The sequence below is a fragment of the Anthonomus grandis genome, chromosome 22 (genome assembly GCF_022605725.1).
Source record: "Anthonomus grandis grandis chromosome 22, icAntGran1.3, whole genome shotgun sequence".
NCBI classification, from domain to species: Eukaryota; Metazoa; Arthropoda; class Insecta; order Coleoptera; family Curculionidae; genus Anthonomus; species Anthonomus grandis.
The window spans coordinates 43,512,536-43,537,206 of record NC_065567.1 but is presented as its reverse complement, the minus strand read 5'-3'; the positions used below and the strand labels follow the sequence as shown (position 1 = coordinate 43,537,206).

Sequence of the window (24,671 nt, the reverse complement as noted above, 5' to 3'; positions counted from 1 at the left end):
ATTTCTAAAATGTTTAATTGCAGCACAAATTAAATGAGATGAAGTAATGGACTCACATCAGCAAAATTAAAGTGCGAGACCAGCAAAGAGTTGTAGAGCTTTTTTTTTAATGAAACAATCAATAAATGTTTTTGTTTCTATATATTAGTTTTAAATTGCCAAAAGCCCTTTTTATACACAAGTGTTATATGTATCAGTTTAATTGCAGGGAAAGCCATAAAGACTATTTACACGCTGCACCATGTCATAAATGGCATCTCGGCAAACAAAGTCTGGATGGAATCAACTGAACTGGTTGATAATGTGCAATCACAGCACACTTGGTATGCCATCAAACCTAATGCCAAAAAAATACACTAAACACAAGTTCATACTCGGTCAACATACCAGACCGAGCAGACTGGGATCAGAAACGGATGGAACTAGAGAAAGCGGACATCCGAGTATATTCAGGCGGCTCCAAAACCGATCTATCTGCCTTGGGAAACACTCATAAATTTTTCAGGCAGAAGTACATGCCATTGAAATCTGTGCAAGAATACTGAAATAAATAAAACTTAAAAAAACAGAACCATCAACAAGAGCTCCATCCAAATGAACTCATACTTGGGGAAGGGAACAAAATTACCGTAACATGGATTCCGGTACATGCTGAGCTTACAGGCAATGAGGCGGCTGACAAGCTAGCCAAAAAAGGAGCAGAATCCAATCTGATAGGTTCAGAACCAGCATTAGGCATTGCCTACAATACGGCAAAACACACAATCTCAAACCTGGTGCACAACAAAGCAAAGCGCTACTGGGGGGGATTACCAGGACACAACCATGCGAAGCCTTTCATACCGGACGTAACAAGGAAGGTAACAGATACCATAAGAGAACTCAACAGAAAGCATCTAAAAGCCCTAATGGGAATGTATACCGCCCACTGCAGGCTGCGTCACCACATGAATGGAAAATATTCATCCAAGAAGATGAGATTGCAGAGTACATCCTATGCAGATGTCTGGCACTAGGGAGAATCAGGCAGGCAACCTTCGGCAATGTCTTAATGAGTGAGCCACAATAGACCTAGGGTCGCAGTGGAGGGACACAAGGTGTCCCACTTACAACAAACCTACCCTATATGTTCAGTAAATGTCAACTTTTTGTCCAAGATCAATAGTTTGATCTGCAGATTAAGTTATGATCAGGCAGTTATTTAACTTTATTTGAATATTATCAACATTAAAAGTTTGTGTCCAAGTTTTGCCAAGAGCATTGAGCTTCATGCAATTTTTCTGCAATGCTTAATACTCAATATATATTTCATGTTATTATACAAAACACTCACATATATCAGTTATGAAACATAATATAAAAACTAAAGAAAATAGAATAAAATTTAAAAGTACTTTATCCTAGCAGTTAATTTGTAAATACTAAGCCTAAGAACGCTATTAAAATCCCCACATTTAAATGACCAAGCAATCTATTACAACATAAGGACATGCGCCAAGCTACTGATTTAAAATTTAACATAAAAATTTAAAATGTATATTGGACAAATTCTTCACAAGAGTAGAAACAATTTGAACATAATTGTTTAACTAATTTTAATTTTAAATTGTTTTCTTCCTAAATTTTTAATAAAATCAGGTAACACATTAAACAGTTTAATGGAAAGATAACCTGGGCCATCTTGACAGATTTTCACCCTGTGGTATATTTATATTTTTATATTTATTTATTTACGGGCATTACCCATTTTTACAGAAATAGCATAATTTACAATAACAATAATTTATAACCTCAAACAATTTATACTTAGTATTATTTTATATAATTATCATTTGATATTCACAACCCATCACTATCACAGTCATAGAATAAAACAGGATTAATAAATAATGGCAACAGGAGAACTTAAAAAATATACAACAAAAGAACACAATAAAATTAATTAAATTCAGTTTTCACTCCCTTGAACCCAATTTTGAACCCAACCATCACCTCCAAAATTGGTTTAAACCAGCACACAATAGTATGAAGTATGAATAGTATGTACACACAATTAAACAGAATAGCAAAAACCCCACAACAATATACAAAGTCACACATGAAAATCCTCAACAAACTCAGCAAAGCGCCTTGGACTTATATTGAAATCTATGCTCAGAGATGTACTATTATTTGCAAGCCTGGCTGATCTAGCAGGAAAGCTATTGTACTTGATGTTTGTTCTACAGAAAGGTTGGTAGAAAAGGCTGTTTGACCTCGTATTTCTCGTAGGTACTGCTAGACCTATTGAATATAGCAGGTCTGGTGAATCTACAGAAGCAGTCAGAAGGTTATACAAATTTTTTAAATCCCGTTGTTCCCGACGAACAACAAGAGGAGGAAGACAAAACAGCTCATACAGAACCCTGTAATCATAATGGTAGTTGTCAACAGGATCAATTTTGGATTTAAATGCCAGGTATTTCAGCATTCTCCGTTGCACCTGTTCCAACCTGTGAATATAGCAGGCATAATGAGGACTCCAGACTGAGGAGGCATACTCCAACAAAGGTCTGATCAATGTACAGTAGAGCATGCGGATAGCAGGGGTATTTGTAAAATCTCTTGTGCATCTCTTGACAAAACCTATTATTTTAAGGGCTTTTGTTACTATCTCAGATATATGAAAGCTAAATGTAAGAGATGAGTCGAATATGACTCCAAGGTCCCTGATTGTTGTCACATTCGACAAGGGTCTATTGCACAAGGAATATGCGAATGTTGTGGTATTTCTACGCTTGGAGAAGCAAATACTATAGCACTTGGCTGGATTCAAATCCATGCAGTTCTGAACACACCACTCTTCCAGTCTGGAAAGATCTGACTGTAGATTGACACAGTCATTAAGAGAGGAGATAGCTAGAAAACATTTCAGGTCGTCTGCAAAACATAAGAATCTGGAATATTTAAAACATGAGTGGATGTCGTTCATAAAAACATTAAAAAGAAGCGGCCCCAAATGTGATCCTTGAGGAACACCTGAGGGAACGCTTAGCTCATAGGACATGAAGCCATTGACCCTTACAATTTGGGACCTATCTGATAGGTAGCTGCGAAACCATCTCAAGAAATTTCCCCCTACACCCGCGGCTCCAAGCTTACTCAAAAGTATCTCATGATTGACTCTGTCGAACGCCTTCGAAAAGTCGGTATAGATAGTGTGAACCTCGCCACCCCTATCCAAGACGCTCGCCAGATAGTCTGCATAAGTCAATAGATTAAGCTCTGTTGATCTACTGGTCTTAAAGCCAAACTGCTCTGATATAATGGTAGGACCCAAAAATGATGTAAGATGTTGTGTTACAATTTTCTCGAATAGTTTTGGAATAGCGTTTAAGTTGCACACTGGTCTATAGTTGCTTACGTCGCCCTTGTTTCCTGCTTTATGTATAGGGGTCAAGTAGCTTGTCTTCCAAAAATCAGGGAAGACTCCCAATTCTAATGATTTATTGAATAAAATAAAAAGTGGATGAGACAGAACAAAACTGCATGATTTAAGGATGGAGGGTGGTATGCCATCTGGCCCTGGACCCTTATTGGTGTTCAAGCTGCAAATTTCATTGTATATTGTAGAAATATTTATGTGAAAATTGCTTGTGTTGATATTATTGAAGGATAAAGATTCAGGTACAGGGTAGTTTTTGGTTGAATAAACTGTTTTGAAGTAATCAGCAAAGAGATCAGGTAGGGCAGGACCAAGAAGGCAATGCTTATCATTATAGAACATTTCTGAAGGTAGATCATTTCCTAGTTTTCTAGAGTTTACATAAGACCAGAACTTCTTTATGTTACTGTGATCAACTAAATTTCTTTCTGATTCGGAAACATATTGTTCAAAACAGACTTTTGCAAGTAATTTACACTCTGATCTTAAGCTTGAGAAGGTAATATAATCATCTCTGGAACCCGAATCTTTGAAAACTTTATGTGCCTGTTTCTTTGAAATTACCAAATTTTTAAGAGCTGGAGAAAACCACTTTGGAAAGTGCCCGCGAGACACCCGTTTTAAAGGTACAGCAATATGTATAACTGAATAAAGTATATCATAAAAAATATTTAACATAATATCTAGGGAATCCTGTTGAAGTACATAATTCCAATTAACCTGCCCAAGAAGTTCATTAATTAAATAAAAATTTGCTGAATTATAATCATAATAATATTGATTGTTAAATCTACCTGGATGATTAGTATGTCCTCTCGAAACCGTAATGGATGTAAGGAGGGGTGGATGGTAATTGTCCTGTGGAACCAGAGCATCATCAGCCGCCGTGACCTCTGCAGACAAGGTACTCTCACAAAAAATCAGATCCAGTGTATTCCCCAGGTGGTTTGGAATATTATTCAATTGGTATAGATTGTGGAAACTACATAAGTCTGACATCACTTCTGTGGACTCGACTTCCAGAGGGCAAGCACCCAGTGCACTGGTCGCTTGAGAACAAAAGTTGTCTGATGACCAAATTGCTTTTGGCAGATTGAAGTCCCCGAACAGTAGTAATGGGCACTCCTGATTCCCAGAGAAAGAATCGATCTCTTGGCTGAGCATGTTGTACTTTTCTGAAGGTGATTTTGGAGGGAAATAAATACAGCCCACTATGAACTTTCCCAGCCCAGAGCCTACACTAACAAATAGCAGTTCAAGGTCTGTTGACAAGTTTATTACAGCACTAGATAGTTCCTTTGAGATCGCCACCAATACTCCACCACCTCTTGAGGAGGTGCTAGATTTTGCACTTCTGTCAGTCCTAAAGACATTGTACTTATCCAAACCAAGCTCTGCATCCGATATATCAGCCGAGAGCCAGGTTTCACTTAGTAAAATTATGGAGTAGCAATTAGAGATAATGTTACTCTGGAGAACTGACAACTTAGTTCTCAATCCTCGAACATTCTGGTAGTAAATATCTAGGTTTTGCTGTCTATGGGATGGTTGCTTTGTTGTAGAAGGCCCGTTTATTAGTTTTTTTTCTTAAAAATGTATGGGGTACCATTACGATACCTAATGGATACATTTTCACCCTGGGCTCTCCGTCTACTAAGCTCAACTGACAATTTCTTTTCAGCATCCCTCTGCTTCATGGTGAGATCAAAGTTCAAGAAAACATTCTTTCCTTTAAGTTTAAAGCGATTCCTGACAAGATTCATGACATCATCTGGTGATTTGAGAGATATCCTTAAAGTGGTGGGTACAGATAAGCAAGTTTTTGTTTCTTGTGTCATAGTTGTGGACTCCACTGTGCACCATGAACCTGTCCACGTGTTCTTTCATATACATAAGGTTTTCCAGTATGTATTGGGATGGTAAACTCATTCAGGATATTAACATCCCTAAAAGCTTTCTTACATTCCTCCCTGAAATCCAAACCTGTCATGATACGAATAGCCTTTCTCTGAAACCAAAAGAGTCTGCTAGCAAGGGGCGAATGACCCCAGACCAAGATACCATATGTCATGACAGAGTGGAAGATTGCATGATATGATGTTTTCAATATATTCCCTGAGACACTTTGTGAGAGACTCCGAAGCACAAAAAGAGCCCTGCCCAATTTTATTAAGATCTGGTTTATTTCAGACTCTGGTTTATTCCATTGAAGAGCAGGATCAATGTGCACTCCTAGGAATCTCACACTCTGGGCCTTATTGAAGTCATTAGTGTCTCTAAGTGAAAAAATTACTCGCTCTGTGTTCTGTTCATTTAAGAGAAGTTCATTATCCCCAAACCAGTCCCCCAGTTATGTCTGGGCCCTCGTAAGCTGCTGAATAGCCTGGTTAAGTGATCCTGCTGTAAAGGAGACTATGGTCCAGACCGTGGGATCCGCAAAGAGGGTGAATTTACCATTTGTAAAATTGGTAGGTAGATCATCAACATATATTAAAAATAAAATAGGTCCAAGGATGGAGCCTTCAGGTACTCCTTTTTTCACAACCCTCTTTGCAGCACACTCCCCGTCCACCCTAACAGTTTGGGATCTGTTTTCCAAATAAGATTTAAGTGTCATACTATCCTGGCTAAAGTTATAGTATGACAGCTTAGCAAGCAACAGATCATGAGACACACAGTCAAATGCCTTGCTCAAGTTGCAAAAAAGAACTGCATTAAATTCGCGATTTTCAAAGGAGTCATAAATATTGGCTACTTACCGTAGAGTAGATTAAATATGCCAAGTGTGGTGCTCATTCCTGTTCGGAATCCAACCTGCCAATCTAAAAGCAGCGCCCAAAACTCTTTCTTAATTTGATTTACAAAAATTGGTTTATGTAACAAGATTTGTATATCTGATTATCGTCTGCGTCTAAATGGACTTTAGAATGTTTCATGTACTTCGCCATTTGAGAAGTATATAGCTTAAAAAGAATGGGTCCGAAAATTGATCCTTGTGGAACTCCAAAAACAGATGCATTACCATTGACCACCACTTTCTGACTTCTACCTTGCGAATAACAGGCAATTGCTTACAGGTGCAGCCATTGAAGCCTAAATATTTTAAAATAGCGAAGAGAAGATTGTATAATTTGTCAAATGCGTTCGAGTAGTCTTAAAAGACTCAGGATAGTTAACAAATTATTTTCAATAGCTATTGCTATCAGCTGTATTATCCGTGACGTTTAAAAGCGTGGTTGAGCAACTGTATCCTTATAGAAATCCAGGCCGAGTTGATAGCAACAGACATGATATGTTATTGAACATATTCCCTTATTTGGTTGTTAAATATTCGCTCTAAGATTTCCGATAATGTAGGAAAACTAATTTAGTTTAATTGGATTATATCTCTTATGTAGAGGTGTAAAAGGGGAGCACTGCCACTGGTCAGGAAAAGTAGATCTGTATAAAAATGTTTACAAGGTGTCTAATTACAGAGTGTAATAGTGAACAATAAACAAACATGTCAACGCCAATATCATTGTTTCCTACGGCCTTCGTTTTAATCTTAATTAATGCATCCTTAACTGCTTCGGTTATAGCCAATCTAAAGCTGAAATCAATTCACTTTGTTAGCAATGTATTGTTCAGATAAAAGTTTATCAAATCAGTGTCTTCATCAACTTGCGGAATATTACTAAAATAGTTATTGATATCATCAACAGACCAAAGAGTTATAAAACTTCTTAGTTTTTTTATAAACACTTTAATTTTTTTAGAAGCCTCCAACTATCTCCGGAATTGTTAATTAAAAACTGTTAATGAAAAATATAAATACATATTTAAAATATTTCAACAAGAAAAAAAAAAATCTATTTAAAGGGTGCCTAAATTTAAGAAAATTTGTATGCACCTGGTATCTATAATAAGTCTACATAATAAATAAATAATTAGTATGTAGATATATTTCTTTTTTATTTTTAGATATATTTAAATTTTGTAATTAAAATATACCTACACCTATTAATATTTGCATAGCTGCTAAGAAAAAATTAACCAAAGTATATTTACAAAAACCAGAATACCAAGAAAATCACCTACCATATTCTACAAAAAATTGAAAAACAAAAATTTCAATCTACAAACATTGCACATTACCTATACCCATAGTATATAAAATTAAAAGAATTTAAAATAGACGTAAAAACTTTTCACGATGTTCCCAACAATATCTTTTAAACATAATATTAGCTTTTGTTTTTTACCACATTCTTAATATTTTAGGGATTAAATTATAAAATTTAGGTCCTAGATATGACATGAATGTAAATTTAAGTCACACTTAGATTATGGAATATTTAGATTATTAGCCATATTGGCTCGAGTTTCATAGATATAATATTAAATGACATGATTGAGATAAGCTGTGTTATACAAAACTTGCTTGGAATTTCGCCTATATTTCATAAATGCAATAAAAAATATAGCATTCCATTTAAAAAAATGACCGATGATGTCATATCTTTTTTTTGTTCCACCCTGTATACAAAAATTTATGTGAAGTAATGCGCAACTTAAAATAAAAATTGACGGGTTCGAGCGTTTTCTCAAAAAATCTCTAATTTTTATCGAATTTATGCCGAACTTGTATAACATTTTTACGTCATTTATTTCATTAGAATATAATTGATTTAAGGAGTATAATCGAGGTTTATTTAAAATTATTCTTAAGATATAATTCTGAGCTACTTTTAATTGATTTAGGTGGGAATCATACATTCCACCCCACACAATAATGCCATATCTCAGAAGAGGATCCACTACTGCCTTATAAATCATAAGAATTAATTTAAAGTTCAAAATGCTGCATAAAATATAGAACTTATGAATGAGGAATCTTATTTTTTTATTGAGATAAAGCACATGCTGATCTCACTTCAGATGCCTGTTGATAACAGTGCCTAAGTATTTACTATGGGATACCTCTTGCAGAGCTTCATTTATATTTTCAAGCTTAATTTGATCAAATATAAGTCTATTTGCCATTGTTATGGAAAAAGCTATATATTAGAATTTTTTAATATTTAAGGTTAATTTAAAAGTATCTAAAAAGTTGTTAATCATGAAGTAAAACCGGTCTTTAGTTTTAGATGTGCTAGTTTCCAGCTTCTCGCATGAAATATCACCACAGTGTCATCAGCATATGCAATGAGTTTTCCATCAAATTCAAGTTTACAGAGATAATTTACATGGACATTAAAAATGATAGGTCCAAGCACGGTACTTTGTGGGACGCCATGTTGAACTGTTTTGGCTTCACTTAGGGTATCTTTCACCCTGACATACTGTATCCTATCTTTGAGATAATTGAAGAAGACATTCAATACCCCACCCCTAACCTCAAAGCCCTCCCCAAAACCCGTAGCAGCAGAGGATGTGATACTGTATCGAATCCCTTCGCCAGGTCCAAAAACAAAGCAATACACTTTTCATCTTTATCTAAGTGAAACATTATTTTAGACACTATTTCATAAACTGCATGTGATGTACTTAACCCCGACCTAAAACCAAATTGATTGTTCGATAATAACCCATTTGAATCCAAATATTTTTGCCAGGTTAGAGATTACACTTATTGGCCTATAATTACTTATATCTTCTTTGTCCCCACTTTTAAATATTGGTGTTACAACTGAGGTCTTAAATTGTATAGAACAGTGTAAACTGACGATTCAAAACTGTCAGTTTACACTTGAAAACGGTTGGAGATACTTACCAACCGAAACGTCGTGTTACATTAAATAAATAAGACAATGCAAGTCCGACAAGATGTTTTCATTACATTTGTTCTTATAATAGTCACTTTTTGTGCATGTTATATTTTTGTGAAGATGGTTTCTATAGTTTTTATGTTCATTTAATTTAGTAGGAGAGGCATTTACTTTAAGGGCTTTTTTAAGCTTGTCTCAAATACTATGCTTAATGGACTTGATTATTCCATTTTTAATCCAAGGCTTTAGCTTATTATAATCATTTACTATATGTTTAGAATATTCAGCCTTTTTTATTATTGTACATATTAAGGTTCCTTAATCAATGATTTAAAGCTTCTTCTGGTTGACAAAAATTTAATGTATGCCTCCAATCTATATCAAATGAAAGTTTTTGTAATTTGTTCATATCTATACGTTTAAGTTTTTTTTGAGACCTAGATGATGGGAAATTCAGAATTGAGTCATCTGACATAATATGGAACATAAGAGGCAAATAGTCAGTTATATCATGTTCAGTGATATAGGAATTCACTTTCTCAGAAGTTGCTCTTTTTTTGTCTCATAAAAAGATATGATCAAGGCAGGTCTTGTAATGTCCTGTACACAGTGGTATAAATCCATGTGAAAACATTATGGAAATATACATATTTACATCAGCACCATCCTTAAGTAGATTAAGATTTATATCTCCCAAAAAAACATCGTTGTTTAAACTTGTCTCAAAGTCTATATACACTACCGCTCAACAGTATTTCAAAGTCAAAGTCAAAGTCAAAAAAGTTTATTACCAAAAAAATAGTTATAAATATAATTATAGCTACATGAGAAAATAAAATTGACAATTTCTGGTAAAAGGAACTGCTTCGCGATTATATAAAACCGATAGCGCAATTTGCGTGAAACAGGCCTTGAAAACATTATAAATAAATACAAAAAAAAATCCTAATTAACCTAAAAAAGAACAAAACTAAAACTAAAAAGGGTAGAAACAAAAAATGGCAAAGCAATTTGGCTGGCATGCGACGGAAGGTAACAAGAATAGACAAAAAAGAACCATAAAAGAAAGATTGGATAGGCCAGCTTATCTTTGGTCTTAGTTGATTTTGCAGTCTATACTACTATGTATCCACCACTAGTCATACTACCAGCACAGATATAACTAGCCAACGCAAGTTGCGTTAGCTAGTTATATCTGTGCTACCAGGCATCTCGTTGGGAGTCGAGAAGAATTTGCTTAACCTTGGTGTAAAATTTATTAAATGACAAATCTTTAATATTATTTGGCAAGTTATTCCACATTGTAACTCCGACAACCGAAAATGACCTGTGGAAGCTACTTGTTCTATGTTGAGGTATCCTAAAATTTCCAACATTACGAGTATTGTGTAAATGCGAGAGAGTAGTAAATAACTTATTTAAATAAGGGGGTTGACCCGACTTTATTATTTTATATATAAAGGCATATATGTGTAATTTTCTTCTCCTTTCCATATTTAAAATAGAATTTATGTTTAAATAAGGTGTGATATGCTCCCGATAGGCAGCGCTATAAGAAAATCTTATACAGCTATTTTGCAATTTTTGTATAGATCTAGAAAGCTCAGATGTTATAGAATTAGAATATACGATATCACCGTAGTCGAGTAAGGAGAGAATGAGGCTATTGCAGAGATAATATTTGGTTTTACTCTTTAAGACATTTTTAAATCTGTACAGATTTCTAAGACGCATATAGCCTATATTTAATTTGTTTTTAATGTGTGTCTCAAAACAAAAGTTAGAATCTAAAGTCAATCCTAATATTTTCACTTCATTGACAACTGGAATTTTTTCTCCATTAATCTTAATATTTATACTTTCATATAAGTGTCTCAGAATTCCTGACTTACAGCCATATAAAATGATGTTAGATTTAGCAGGGTTAATTTTTAAGTTATGCTCATTGGAAAAATTAACTATGTTTAGTATATCCGATTTAATTTTTTGCTCAGAAATATTAAAATTTAAAAAATTTAATGGCATGTATATTTGAGAATCATCAGCATATTGTTGTAATTTACAATGTTCAATACAGTTAGGCATATCCGCAACATAAATCGAAAATAAAAGAGGTCCCAATATGGAGCCCTGAGGAACACCAACTTCCAAATCAAGATACCCTGAGTGCTCCAAACTTCCATTGTTGGTTTTTAACAACACCGAATGTGATCTATTTTTAAGATAGGAATCAAAAAAAGAAACTGTAGATTCGGAACAACCAAAATATCCCAACTTTGCAAGGAGCATTGAGTGATTTATAGTATCAAATGCTTTGCTAAAATCAAGCACCGCCATGCAAGTACTTTGTTTATGTTCTTCGTTAAGTCTTATATTATCTAACATTCCCACCAGACTAGTAGTTGTACTATAATTCCTCCTAAATCCCGATTGCGTATCTGGAAGTATACCAAATGAGTTAACAAAATTATAAAGTTGTTGGTGAATATGCTTTTCTAGAATTTTAGAAACTACTGATAAAATACTTATAGGCCTTATGTCTTTTAGTTCTTTCGGATTATGCCACATATGACTGTTTTAAAGTTATAACCAAAAATAATAAACCCATCAGTTATTCTTACGGTTTTTTTATAACAAAATGAATATAAACAATACATTTTTCAATTAATTAAATTTAAGAAAACCAAATTTTGGATTCATCTACATGTCCGCCTCGATTTTTAATAACAGCTTCGGTAGTCTTCTAATTAATTTGTCCAAAGTTTCCTGAAGTGCATATTTTAACTACATTGTTTGTTATTTGCAAGACTATTTTTAAATAAACAATGTTTTTTAACTATGGTTGATAGGTATGTAAGCATATATGCAATTTACAAAAGAGATACAATCTAAATATAGCTTTTTTGTATTTAATTTAAAATAATAAAAAGAATACATGGTGGGCAAATACTTTTGAGCGGTAGTGTACAAATCATTAAAAAAATTATTTAAGTTTGAGGATGGTGACCTATATACTGCAAATATGTTATAATTTATATTTTTAATTAACAAATTAATTAATTTCTGTTATCGTTATTTTTGAAGTTTGTAGTTTAAAGTTGACGAAATTTGGATTCAAATGCATTTTTGAGTAACCAATAATTCTATCAAACATATTATAGTTAATATTCTTATAATATATAGTATACCCAGGAATATTAAACTGCAGGATTGATTCTAATTTATGACATTCAGTCAAAATAATAATGTCACAGTATTTATTAATATCGTAAGATTCTAAAAATACCAATAAATTATCAAAATTTGAGCAAACCCTCTAATATTTAGATGTAAAATATTAATTAGTTTATTACCTCTGTTTAAACTATTAGCAAAAGCATTGGGAGTTATTTTTAAACTGGCATTCATTGGCTCATTTATTGTCTCAAGTAGTTCACTAGTTGGATCAGCCATAGTTGATTTTTGACCTGGCAATGTCTAATCGGTATCTATATGTAGGGCACTCCCCATCATTTGCTTTGTGGTGAACGTCATAGTTTGTGGCCATTTTTTTGTTAGACATATCACAGTTTATGCACTTGGGATTTTGATTATTGTTACTACAGTATTTTGTTTCACGTTCTTCTGTACAGTGGCAGCAGACTAGTTTATTTGGACAGTCGATAGATTTATGGTTAAATTGTTGGCACTTAAAACATTTACATTTTCAAAACCCGGCAATCTTTCCGATTCCAAGTAGATTTTCCTCCTCTCCATAAACAAGTGGAATAGTTTGGGCGAGCATTCAGCATATACGGTCTTAAGCTTTTTATGTTTAAATGATTTGATGTAAGTTACTTTAAAATACTCATCGGCTATAACCTTCCAGATCCTCTTCATTGCAATCCTTTTTACAGCCTGGTGTTTTTATTTTAGGATTTTTAAATGTTGTTTCTATAATTTCATAACTCTTGCCTAACACTTTCATTGCTATATCCTCATCTTAGTCATATCATTTTGTGACGGAAATTTTAATAACGGGAATTTTAACTCCATTTTATGAATATCTTGTTTGGATTTTTGTATATCCTGCTTTTGTTTTGGCTTTATTAGCAAGTTTGGCAAGTTTGAGGGTTTTGCCATTGGTTGCTGCTTATTCAAGGCTTGTGAATAAGTAGGCTTCATAAATGATTTATCCATATTTTCTGAAAAATTATTTACTTTTTCCTCAATATATACAAATTTGTCGCAAAGGTTTTTAATTTTAGTACTGCAGGATTCTATTTCCAGTACCGACCTAAATTGCCTTTTGCATGCAAGACACAACCAAACTAAAACCTTTAGAATTTCAGGTGTAATTTTTTTGTATTGTTGATTAGTAATGCCAATACAGGCGGCATGGTACCATGACTGACATTTTCCTTAACAAAAAAGACTGTGTTCATTGTCCTTTACTTCATTATTACATGTCTTACAAAAAGGATCACCGTCCATGCTTTCCTCGTCGTTCTTTTCCATAGTATTTAGAGGTAATTAAGGTTCGGAAATATGAAACGTAGCTGGCAGCATCACATGTAAACAAACTATTGGCGCCAAATTATTCCAAGTTAAAAAAACACTCCGTATTTTAACTAATTAATCCGCATCCAAAACTATTGGAATACTCGATTTATTGTGGAGCACCAGCTACTGCATGTTGCTCCGACTAACTTCCACTACACTTGAATATTATATTCTTCATATTATTTAATCTGTTCTAATGCCACTTCCTTTTGAATATCCTGATATATCAGCAAATTATAAATATCCCAGCTTAAAGATATAACTTGAATATTAATAAATATATTTAGAAAAACATGGATTTTTTTTGCAATACATTATTTGCTTTTTGATCTTACTTTAGTGCTAGATCACAGTTATTTAAAATGTAAACCGAAATTTAAGGTTTAAATAGAAACAGACATAAATGCAATCAAATAGATTAAAACAAACTAGGACATAAAACCAACTTCGACGTTATCATGTATGGAATGTTTGAAAGTATCCAAGGTTTTAAAACAATGAGAATTCTTTCAATTGTTAGCGAAATATTGAACGAAGTAGTTACTGTGATATGGGAGTGAAATCTCTTAGTTGAAGAATTTTAGAAGGTTTAGGTAAATATTTTCTTTTTATTGTTTTTTCTCTTGCAAATCGATGGTTCTATTCCTATTTTATCTTTCTTACACGGCGATAAACAATACATCCTTTTTTGATATTAGGCTGTAACCATTTCAATATGAATAGATTGGTGAAACACTATAGACATTCCTTATATTAAATAACAAAACAGCTTTAGCACTAACCAGAACTCTTTATTTTAATCTCTGAGCTATAACCTTCTCCCGAAGATGCTAACATCGTTAGCGAAACGTGTCGAGAGTGAAATAATCGAGTTTTGGTTAGTGCAAAAACTGTTTTGTTATTTGAGTGTCATATCAAAGATTATAACCAAAGGACTTATTATATTGCGTGGCTACCTCCATAGACAGATTATACAGTAGGAGAAAATAAATTTTGGCTCTTATTCAAAATAGAGCTGAGCTAAAAATGCTTTAAGTTTTGTTATATTCACGTTCTGAGCTGATGCTACTTTTACCACATACAGACATTATTTTGATTTTGTTACCCCCTAGTATTCAAATTCACTACTTCATTGTTTAGAACGCATTATTGATCACAAGCGTGGTCGTAGTAGATACAATTTATGAACGAGAAACTGCTTTTGATAATACATTCTAATGACGTCCATATATTATTTAATATTTTATGACATAAAATCGCTAAACTAAACGAATAGCTCTTCTAAATTACAACTTGTGATAAAAAAGAATTATAGTTACATATATTTTTCAGTTTCTACTGTCTGTGACTAACATGTTGTTTATTTCTCATCCTATTCATGATTTGATCTTATTACCCCTTTATTTTTTTTTCAGAGAGGTATTTTATAGAAAATGGACAAGGGCGATCAAAAGAAGAACTCAAAACACCGCGGTATGTAACACTCAACATTTATTATTTCGAAATAATTTTTTCAGTGAAGAAATTTTGTGCTTATTTAAAACTTTTAAAATTGCTTGCAGGGTCTACAGAGTCTCATAATACGAGACACAGCGTAAACTCAAGCTCGGGTGTACTAATGGTGGGACCTAATTTCAGAGTGGGTAAAAAAATTGGCTGTGGGAACTTTGGAGAACTTAGGTTGGGGAAGAACCTCTACAATAATGAACATGTTGCTATTAAGATGGAACCTATGAAATCCAAAGCTCCACAGTTACATTTGGAATATAGGTTTTACAAATTGCTTGGTAGTCATGGTGAGAAGTTTTTTATTTATTTTATTATTTATAATGGTTTATACAATAATATGAATTTTAATATCAATAATTTTGTTATTAGCAGGTATAGGGCCGGTATTATAAAACTAGTTTGACAGATAACTTAATGTTAACTTGTGGAATAACGTCACATGTCACAGTTAACTTCAAAATGTAGAGGTTAACTTTATCGGGTGGATGGAGTATCAGTTAAAGTTAACTTTATAAAAAAATCCTGGTTTTTCACATCTATTCTTCAATCATTTTGAATATAACCTAATACTGCGACTTCCGCGTCATCCTTCACCCAGTCAACAGGTGGTCGTTCTTTCCTTTCCTATCCTTCGGATTCCCTCCTAGACCATTTCCTGCCCTTTGCCAGTGGTAGCTGAACCTATTCACGCCGGTAGCCAGGCCGCATGCATCGTGGGGGAAGCGTCACCGTGCATTTCAGTATTAAAAATTGTGAAAATACATACATACCCGATACATATATATACCCGATATATATATATTAGGTTGGACTTGCTAGTTTAATGGCTCTGCTACGAGGCAATCTGCCAGCACGATTTGGAGATTCGGAAAAAGCGTCGGGTATGTATATATATACGTATATATCTCCAAATCGTGCTGGCAGATTGCCTCGTAGCAGAGCCATTAAACTAGCAAGTCCAACCTAATACCGTTGATTAAATATTTGAAAAGATGCGCGACCTTATGGACGAAAATGTACCCGACAATGGGATGGCGACACCGTCGCGTTGGTGCCGACAGTCACTGTCAGCCTGCTTTGTATCATCCGCCCTGAAAACTCGGGCGCTTTGAGCTGATACCTATAATGTATTCGACAGGTGTATTTCGAAAGATTATTTAATTTTTTTGTGGACATTTTGGGTGATAACTATTAATTTATTTTCTTTAGTAGCGTAGCTAAAAGCTGCTTCGCTTGCATATTATACACAGTTGAGTGTTGTTAATAAAGGACTTCATAATAAAAAGAAACAAAAACAATAATGTAAGTTACTTTAAATCTCAGGTTCTAAATCAAACACCGTTTAAGTAGATTCAAACCCGTGGAAATATGGATATTTTTTTGATAGGGAACACACTGTTAAAAATAAAAATAATGGATATGCGAAAATAATTTTTAAAAAAATTATATTTACGTAAGAACATACCAAACAAAACTACTAAGAAGAAATGTACGGTAATGTGGTATCTTGAAAAGGTTTATATATAATTCATTGTTTTCTCACTAAATAGAGAGGTTCATTTGTTATAAAATTTTTACCCAATATGTTGTTTTAAATATTGAATTCAATTTAACCATTTTGTTTGAATTTTTCTTTTAGATACTTCATTTAATTACTTTTAAAAAAATGATTTTCGAAAATCGTAATAATATCAGTTAGGTATTATTTTTGTAGGTAGCTTATTTCTGATCTAATTTGATTTAAAAAACTATAGGTTTACAAAAGCAAATTTAAAACTATATAATTGAGTATTAGATCAGTCTGTACCCCAGACATAGTTTTATAAAGAATTAATTATATTTACTCCAGTCAATTAAGGTAGTTAAAGATTTATTGATCGTGCATGGATTGTCTAAAGCAGCGTTACTCAAAGTGTGCTCCGCGGAGCCCCGGTGCTCCGCGAAACCTCCGGTAGGGCTACGCCAGCAGTCGTAATAAATGAATGCATGTATTAACGTGGACCATATAAGAATAAAGTTACCTAAGATAAAAATAAACAACCAAAACGAAACGCCTACTTATAGGTGTTACGGGTACATATACGAAAATTTAATATATGTATTATTAAGTAAATGCCCGACCTATTACATCGAAATGTTACAGCGTTACTCGTACGCCACCATTCGCCCCCGGACTATAAGCAATCGACCTCGGTTCGTCGCGTTGTTTCTCGTGCTCGTGCGTCGACTCATACTTCGGAGAAAATCGTCTGGCTCTCCGAAGTTACTGAGGAATTCGAGATGATTCGATGGTTGTTGGTATAATATGAAGGAGATATTAATCAAGCAACGTACCGCAAAATTTACTCACACCGCGCTCAGTATTTTATGTTCGCTTGTCTTGTTGTTGTTCGTAGTGGTTGTAAAATCTTGTATTTCGTGCGTCAAGAGATACTATTTGTCATAAAATTGGCCAAATCAAATTAGTGTTAAAGAAGAATGGCTGAAGCTGGCTTAAAGGTGTTGCAAAAAAATGTGGTTCGCTTGGATGATGCGTCAAATTCAAATCAAGGTGATATGACGGCGTCAAGTTCTAGTTTTATGGTTTCAAGTTCAAGTAGTAAAACATCTAATGACACACTGAAGGTGAAAAAACGAAAGTATGACGAATCATACATTAATCTCGGATTTGTTGATTCCAACGGCTCACCTCTTTGTATGTTGTGCAGCAAACTCCTTCCTAATAGTTCGATAGTACCTGCTAAGATGCGCCGACATTTAGATACTGTACATCCCGACTTCAAAAACAAAAGTAAAGAATTTTTTCTACGTAAAAAAGAACAATTATTAAGAAGCCAACAAACTATGACCTATGCGACTCTGAGAAAACTATAACCTATGAGACTGTGACTGAAAAGGCCAGGGAGGCATCGTATTTGGTTAGTTACCGCCTTGCCCAAGCAGGAGAAGCGCACACTATCAAAGCATCTTTCTACAGTACTGCTTTCGAACGATACAGTTACGCGCCGAATTGGCGATATCGCAGCAAACATAAAACAAGAACTGGTTTCACGGCTTCAAAATAACAAATTCGTCTTGCAAATGGATGAGTCGACTGATGTTGCTGGACTGGCCATCTTGCTAGTAATTGTGCGATATCGAAGAAGACTTGCTTATGTGCTCATCGCTGCCTACTAACACAACCGGAGAAGAAATTTTTAACACGATTAACATATTTTTTGTGAGTGGATTGATTGCATTGACATTTGTACCGATGGAGCCAAGGCAATGACAGGTACAACAGCAGGAGCAATATCACGAATAAAAATGAAAGCGCCAAATTTTAGTTCCAGCCAGGCATTCCTGCATAGACAATCACTCGCGGTTAAGAAAATGCCACCAAATCGAAAATTGCTTCTTGATGAGTCAGTAAAAATAATTAATTTTGTCAAGTCACGTCCACTACAATCCCGATTTTTCTCAATATTATATGAAGATTATGGTAGCGTTCATAAAACACTATTGCTCCATACTGAAGTGAGATGGTTGTCTCGGGGTAAAACTTTGACCAGGCTTTTTGAACTAAGAAAGGAATTAGAAGCTTTTCTTACAGATGTTCCTTTTAATTTAAAAGACAGTTTATCCGCATTGTGTGCATTTTTAGCAGACATGTTTGGAAAACTTAACGAATTAAACCTATCACTACAAGGAAAACAGACAATAGTTTCCAATGCTAACAACAAAATAACTGCCTTTATGAAAATTAGATTTTTGGATTACTTGTTTTGGTAAGAGAGAAATCGAAAGCTTTTCATTGCTAAGTGAGTTCCTTAGTCACCATAGTCTTAGTAATACAGAAATATTTCAAAATGAAATATTTGTTGAATTGGTGCAATATCTCAATGATCTGCAAGGGACTTTTGAATCTTACTTTTCTAAAGAACATAATACAAAACTGAAAATAAACTCATGGATTCAAAACCCTTTTTCATCTAAATTGCAGAAGCCTGAAAATATGTCACATCAGATCTATGAATCATTTCTAGAAATGACATCGGATACAAGCATGGAATCATTGTTCAAAACAATTTCACTAATTTTTGGTGCAGTGATGAATATCCACAACTTGCCACAGAAGCTTTGAATGTTTTTCTGCCGTTCCCAACAACGTATTTGTGTGAAACGGGATTTTCAGCATATATAGCTACAAAAACAAAATACCGCAATAGACTGGATGCCGAACCAGACATGAGAATTCAACTTTCTTCTATCAAGCCTGACATTACCTAGTTGATAAGGAATAAAAAACAATTACATGCCTCGCATTAAATGAACTTAGTGTTATCATTTGCTTACTAACTCACTACTTACTGTATCTATCTTTTTTTGTATGATTATTAATAAACAATTCACATATAACTCCTTTTGCTTTTAGTTTAGAGTTTAGGGTTCCGTTAAAAATTTAGTTTTTTAAAAGGGTTCCGTCACGAAAAAAGTTTGAGTAACACTGGTCTAAAGTAATTCAGATTTAAGTTCTTATTTTTTATAAATTTGGTCTTAATTATTTTAGCTCAATTGATGAAATATTCAAAAATAGTAAAAAAATTCACTGCATTTAAGGCTTTATTTAAATCCTTAATTCAGTCCTTGTTTTACTCGAATATTTAAGAAACTCCTTTCATTGTTAATATGTTTTCACTAGACACCTTAATCAAGATCTCTTAGAGAATCTATTTTCTGTAATAAGAGTGAGATGTCCAGCTTAATTTTCCAAACCAGTGAAGCTTTAATTTTCGATATTGAAGCCAATAAAAATTTAACTTATTGTTATTCCGTAATTGCTTTTACAAGCAATATAAGTAATTTCACTTCTTCCAATCTAAAAATATCGAATAATTCAAATGAAATTTCAACATACCCTGTTAGTATGTTGAAAAGGTAGGGTAGTGATGTACTACCATCACTCATCACTTGACCACCTAAATGACACCACTGTGTTTGTTGTATGTTTAAAAAAAATAATAAAAACATAGTTGGCAGCATCATCCCATGTCTTAAAAAAATATCCAACACGGCCGCGTAACCGTAGATTCCAGCGTCGTTGAAAACCTGACTCAAAGAAGTCAAAAGCGAACTTCACACAGCTAAAATAAATCGTTCCTAGATTTGCCTAGATTCAAAATAAAAAATCAGAAAATTCATTTTTTGAAAGTAGCAAGCACTAACGTCTCAAAGACGAAAAATAAGAAATGGGACGTCTATAAAACTTTTGACATGACATTCTATTGCTAAGGGTAACTTGATCGTTAACGTTAAAGTTAACTTTTGAAAAAGATTTATAATACCGGCCCTTAGAATATTAAATTACTTTTTATCTCGAAAAGAGGCCGACTCTTAGACTATTCATTTAGTCTGTAAGTAATGACAAAAACGGGCCACTTTTCGCAATAAAAAGCAGTTTTGTGCTAAATATATTTTATTGATATACATATTAATGTTAATATTTTAATAACAATATTTCAGAGGGTATACCTGAAGTATATTATTTTGGACCTTGTGGTAAGTATAATGCCTTAGTAATGGAACTCTTGGGGCCCAGCCTTGAAGACCTTTTTGACCTATGTGAGAGAAAATTTTCTCTTAAGACTGTTCTTATGATTGCAATACAACTGGTATGATTTTTTTTTCAATTGGTGGAGAATGTTAGTTTTTATGGTGTCAATTTTAGCTATACCGAATAGAGTATGTTCATACAAGGCACTTAATATATAGGGATGTTAAACCTGAAAATTTTCTAATCGGAAGGCAAAGTACGAAACGGGAGAAGATAATTCATATAATAGGTATTTACTTGTATCCTAAGTCTAACTCTTTGAATTTCTACATTTAAATGCATAAAGACAAATTATGAACAAATATATTTCAATTTTAGATTTTGGTTTAGCCAAGGAGTACATCGAGTCGGAAACAAATAAACATATACCATATAGAGAACATAAGTCATTAACAGGTACAGCTAGATATATGTCGATTAACACTCATTTAGGAAAAGAACAATCTAGAAGAGATGATTTAGAGGCACTAGGTCATATGTTTATGTACTTCCTAAGAGGTTCATTGCCCTGGCAAGGTCTCAAAGCTGATACGCTTAAAGAACGGTATCAGAAAATAGGAGATACGAAAAGAGCAACGACTATAGACCAACTCTGTGAGAACCAACCAGAAGAGTTCGCAACTTACCTTAGATACGTTAGGCGACTAGACTTTTTTGAAATGCCAGATTATGAATATTTACGGAATTTATTTATCAGTTTATTTAAAAAGAAAAGTTATGCGGAAGATGGAGAATTTGACTGGTCCGGAAAGACTATGGTAAGTAAAAAAACATTCATTTTTTTTATATTCACCAATATTTACTAACAACAATGTATGCAATGGATTTATTTTAAAATGGTCTATTACAATTGTTTCTATCATGTATAAATTCTATTACATATTCTTTTGCAAGCCACCTAATGTGTACGCGCTCCAACAAATACGAAAGGCTCCGCCTTCAAATAGGATCAAAACTAAATCTGATAAGGTATTTCGGTAGTAAAGACTAGATGCTTTAACCGTAACTTATCGCTTGAGTTTTCAGCTTTTTAATTCCTAGGGTACGTAGTTCCTAAACACGATTTGATAAAAGAAAAGTCTTATTATTTTCTTGCAAGTGGAAAAAATTATAATAGTGTCTTGTCCAATATGACCCAGTCGTCCTCTAACTTGATCTAGAAAGCCATCAAAAAACTCATGAGGATCAAAACCCCTATTATAAAAGTGGCCAGTTGAAAAGCTTAATGGTTCAATTTTGTGAATGGACCCAACAAAATCGAGGCCTACATAAATACATTTTATTTTGCAATGAAGCTCATTTTACCCGCCATGGAATTAATAACCGACACAATGAACATCGGTGGTCAGATGAAAATCCTCATGCCACGTTTGAACGAAACTTTCAACATCGATTCAGTGTTAACGTGTGGTGTGGAATGCTGAACGACCAGTTGTTTGGTTCTTTTGTATTAGATGAGCGTCTTACTGGAGAAGGATATTTACGCTTTTTGGAAGACCATTTAATACACATGTTCCGCTAATTGTTCGACACCAAATGTATTTTCAACACGATGGAGCCCCGCCTCATTTTAGTCGCCGAGTGTGTAATTTCTTAGACAATCGTTTTCCTGATCGTTGGATTGGCAGAGGAGGACCTCAAGTTTGGCCACCGAGGTCACCAGACTTAAATCCACTGGATTATTGCCTCTGGGAGGAGGATGAAAGCTCTAGTATACGAAACACCAGTAGCAACTTCAAATATTATTAAAAACAATCCCCAAGCAATTAAACGTGCAACACAAGCGCTCAACAAACGTGCTGCAGCTTGCCTTGAAGTTGATGGGGGTATTTTCGAAAACATTTTAAATTAGTAGAATTTTGTTTTTTTACTAGTATTTGTTTGTGTTGCCTTTAAAATAAAAAATCATACAAAAAAATTTCCGAACCGATTATTTCAAAAACGGTTGAGAATCGGATTAAAACATATACATAGGTTAATTTATCTTATTTTGACCTTCTGAACATGTTCCCAAAATCTTTCCCTTTCCGAAACACCCTGTATAAGAAGTATTTTGCGATGATTAGTACAGGAATCCTTGAAACTATAGTACACAGAAGTTTAAACTGTTATACAGGGTGAGTCGGAGAAACACACCAAACTCCACGTGAGTGTTGTTCATATTCTTTTTTGTCATTCAGCCAGTCACATTCTTTTTATATATAATTATCATAATTTTAAACTTACAACTAAATCACACACTTACCAAGGCCCATGCCAAGCCTGGGACTCGAACTCAGGACTACACGGTTGCTAGGCGGGTATATACCCGCCGCGCTACCGGGGCCGGCGAGTGTTGTTCATGTGTAAAAAAAAAAACAAAAAAAAAAAAGTTTTGATGTGATTCTCATTTATTCAAAATATCAGGTAATATATTATAAAAACACAAGATTTCCTACATTAGCCTGGTTCTAATTATAGCGCTGTTTTAACAAATGTTCAAAAATACCGCCACTAACCTCTAAACATATTGTACTTCGGCTGCAAAGAGCCCTTGTTTCTTTCCTAAGTGATTCATGCCTTTCTTTGACAAACAAGGACCTCCCGAGTGTCGACTTTCACTTTGTACACCTCATTTTTTAAACCAGCCCCACAAGCAATAGTCCAGTGGTGTGAGGTCTGGAGATCTTGAAGGCCAACTAAAAGACCACCGCAGTCCATAATACTGGAAACTCTTCGTCTAAATATTGATTGACCTGAAGAGCGAAATGTGCGGGAGCTCCATTGTGCTGATAATACATGCTGGTGATAATGCATAATGATATGCTGGTGTATTTTGATGTTTAGAGGAACTTCCTCTAAAAAGGCTTTTAACTCATCTCGCAAAAAAAAAGTTCTTCTCTGATGTGAGACGATTTTCGAAAATGTGTGGGCCAATTAACTAACCGACCACACCACACATTTACCGAAACCTTGTGCTGAAAATTAGTTTCGACTGTTGCGTGTGGATTTTTGTCTGACCATACATGAGAGTTGTGACTATTATTGATGTCATCACGGGTGAATGTTGCTTCATCGGTAAAAAGTATGCGCGACGCGCGGATTATTATTTATACAACACCACAAAATTGCATACGCCTAGCATAATCTTCCGGTTGTAAGTGCTGTACACGCTGTACATCGTATGGATATAGGCCTTGCTCGTGGAGCGTGTTGATTACTCTTTTCTGTGGAATGACCAATTGAGTAGCAATTCTTCGTGAGGTGGTCGTTGCATCATCTTCTACCAAATTCACAATATTAAATATTTTTTACTTTTTCTAAACCTAGTCGAGTGGTCCGTTCAAATGTTTTGTTAGTACTGGGTAAAGTTGCGGTCTCGTAAAGTTTGTTCAAAGCTCTGATAAATACGTTTTTGTCCGGATTTCTCTAGTGTGGAAATCGTTGATAGTATTGTTGAACAGCAGCTGTAGCATTTCCATTACAAAAGCCATAAACAAAAACTATATTGTATATTCTGTGGATGTGTGTCATATTATACGACTTTTATCGTACACACTCGAAAATAAACGTGTCAAACACAGTGACATTGATCTAGCACATGTCAAAACAACAAAACGAAACAAACAATCGGTACCGACTTCCGCGTCATCCTCCACTCAGTCAACACGTGATAGTTCTTTGTCCTTTTTAATTCCTCGTATCCCTTTCCTAGACGTTTTCCTAGCCCGTTCCGGTCGTAGCTGAACTTATTCACGCCGGTAACCAGACCGGATGGCATCGTAGGGAAGGCGACATCGTCCATTGAAAAAATCTAGATTAGATCTTTGACAGCTATTGTGTTAACATTGTGAAAGTTTCGATTCGGGGAACA

General features: G+C 34.3%; 1 protein-coding gene across 5 annotated transcripts in view; it reads left to right on the top strand.

Annotated features, from left to right (window-relative positions):
- The window catches only part of LOC126748242 (casein kinase I), a 59,326-nt gene that overhangs the window by 13,083 nt on the left and 21,572 nt on the right, over positions 1–24,671 (top strand). For all 5 annotated transcript variants that reach the window (XM_050457330.1, XM_050457328.1, XM_050457327.1 and 2 more), the window contains exons 2-6: positions 15,132–15,189; positions 15,279–15,512; positions 20,728–20,876; positions 20,933–21,047; positions 21,137–21,576. In XM_050457330.1, coding sequence (XP_050313287.1) covers positions 15,150–15,189; positions 15,279–15,512; positions 20,728–20,876; positions 20,933–21,047; positions 21,137–21,576 — 978 coding nt within the window. In that variant the 5' untranslated portion in view covers positions 15,132–15,149. The remainder of the gene's footprint in view (positions 1–15,131; positions 15,190–15,278; positions 15,513–20,727; positions 20,877–20,932; positions 21,048–21,136; positions 21,577–24,671) is intronic.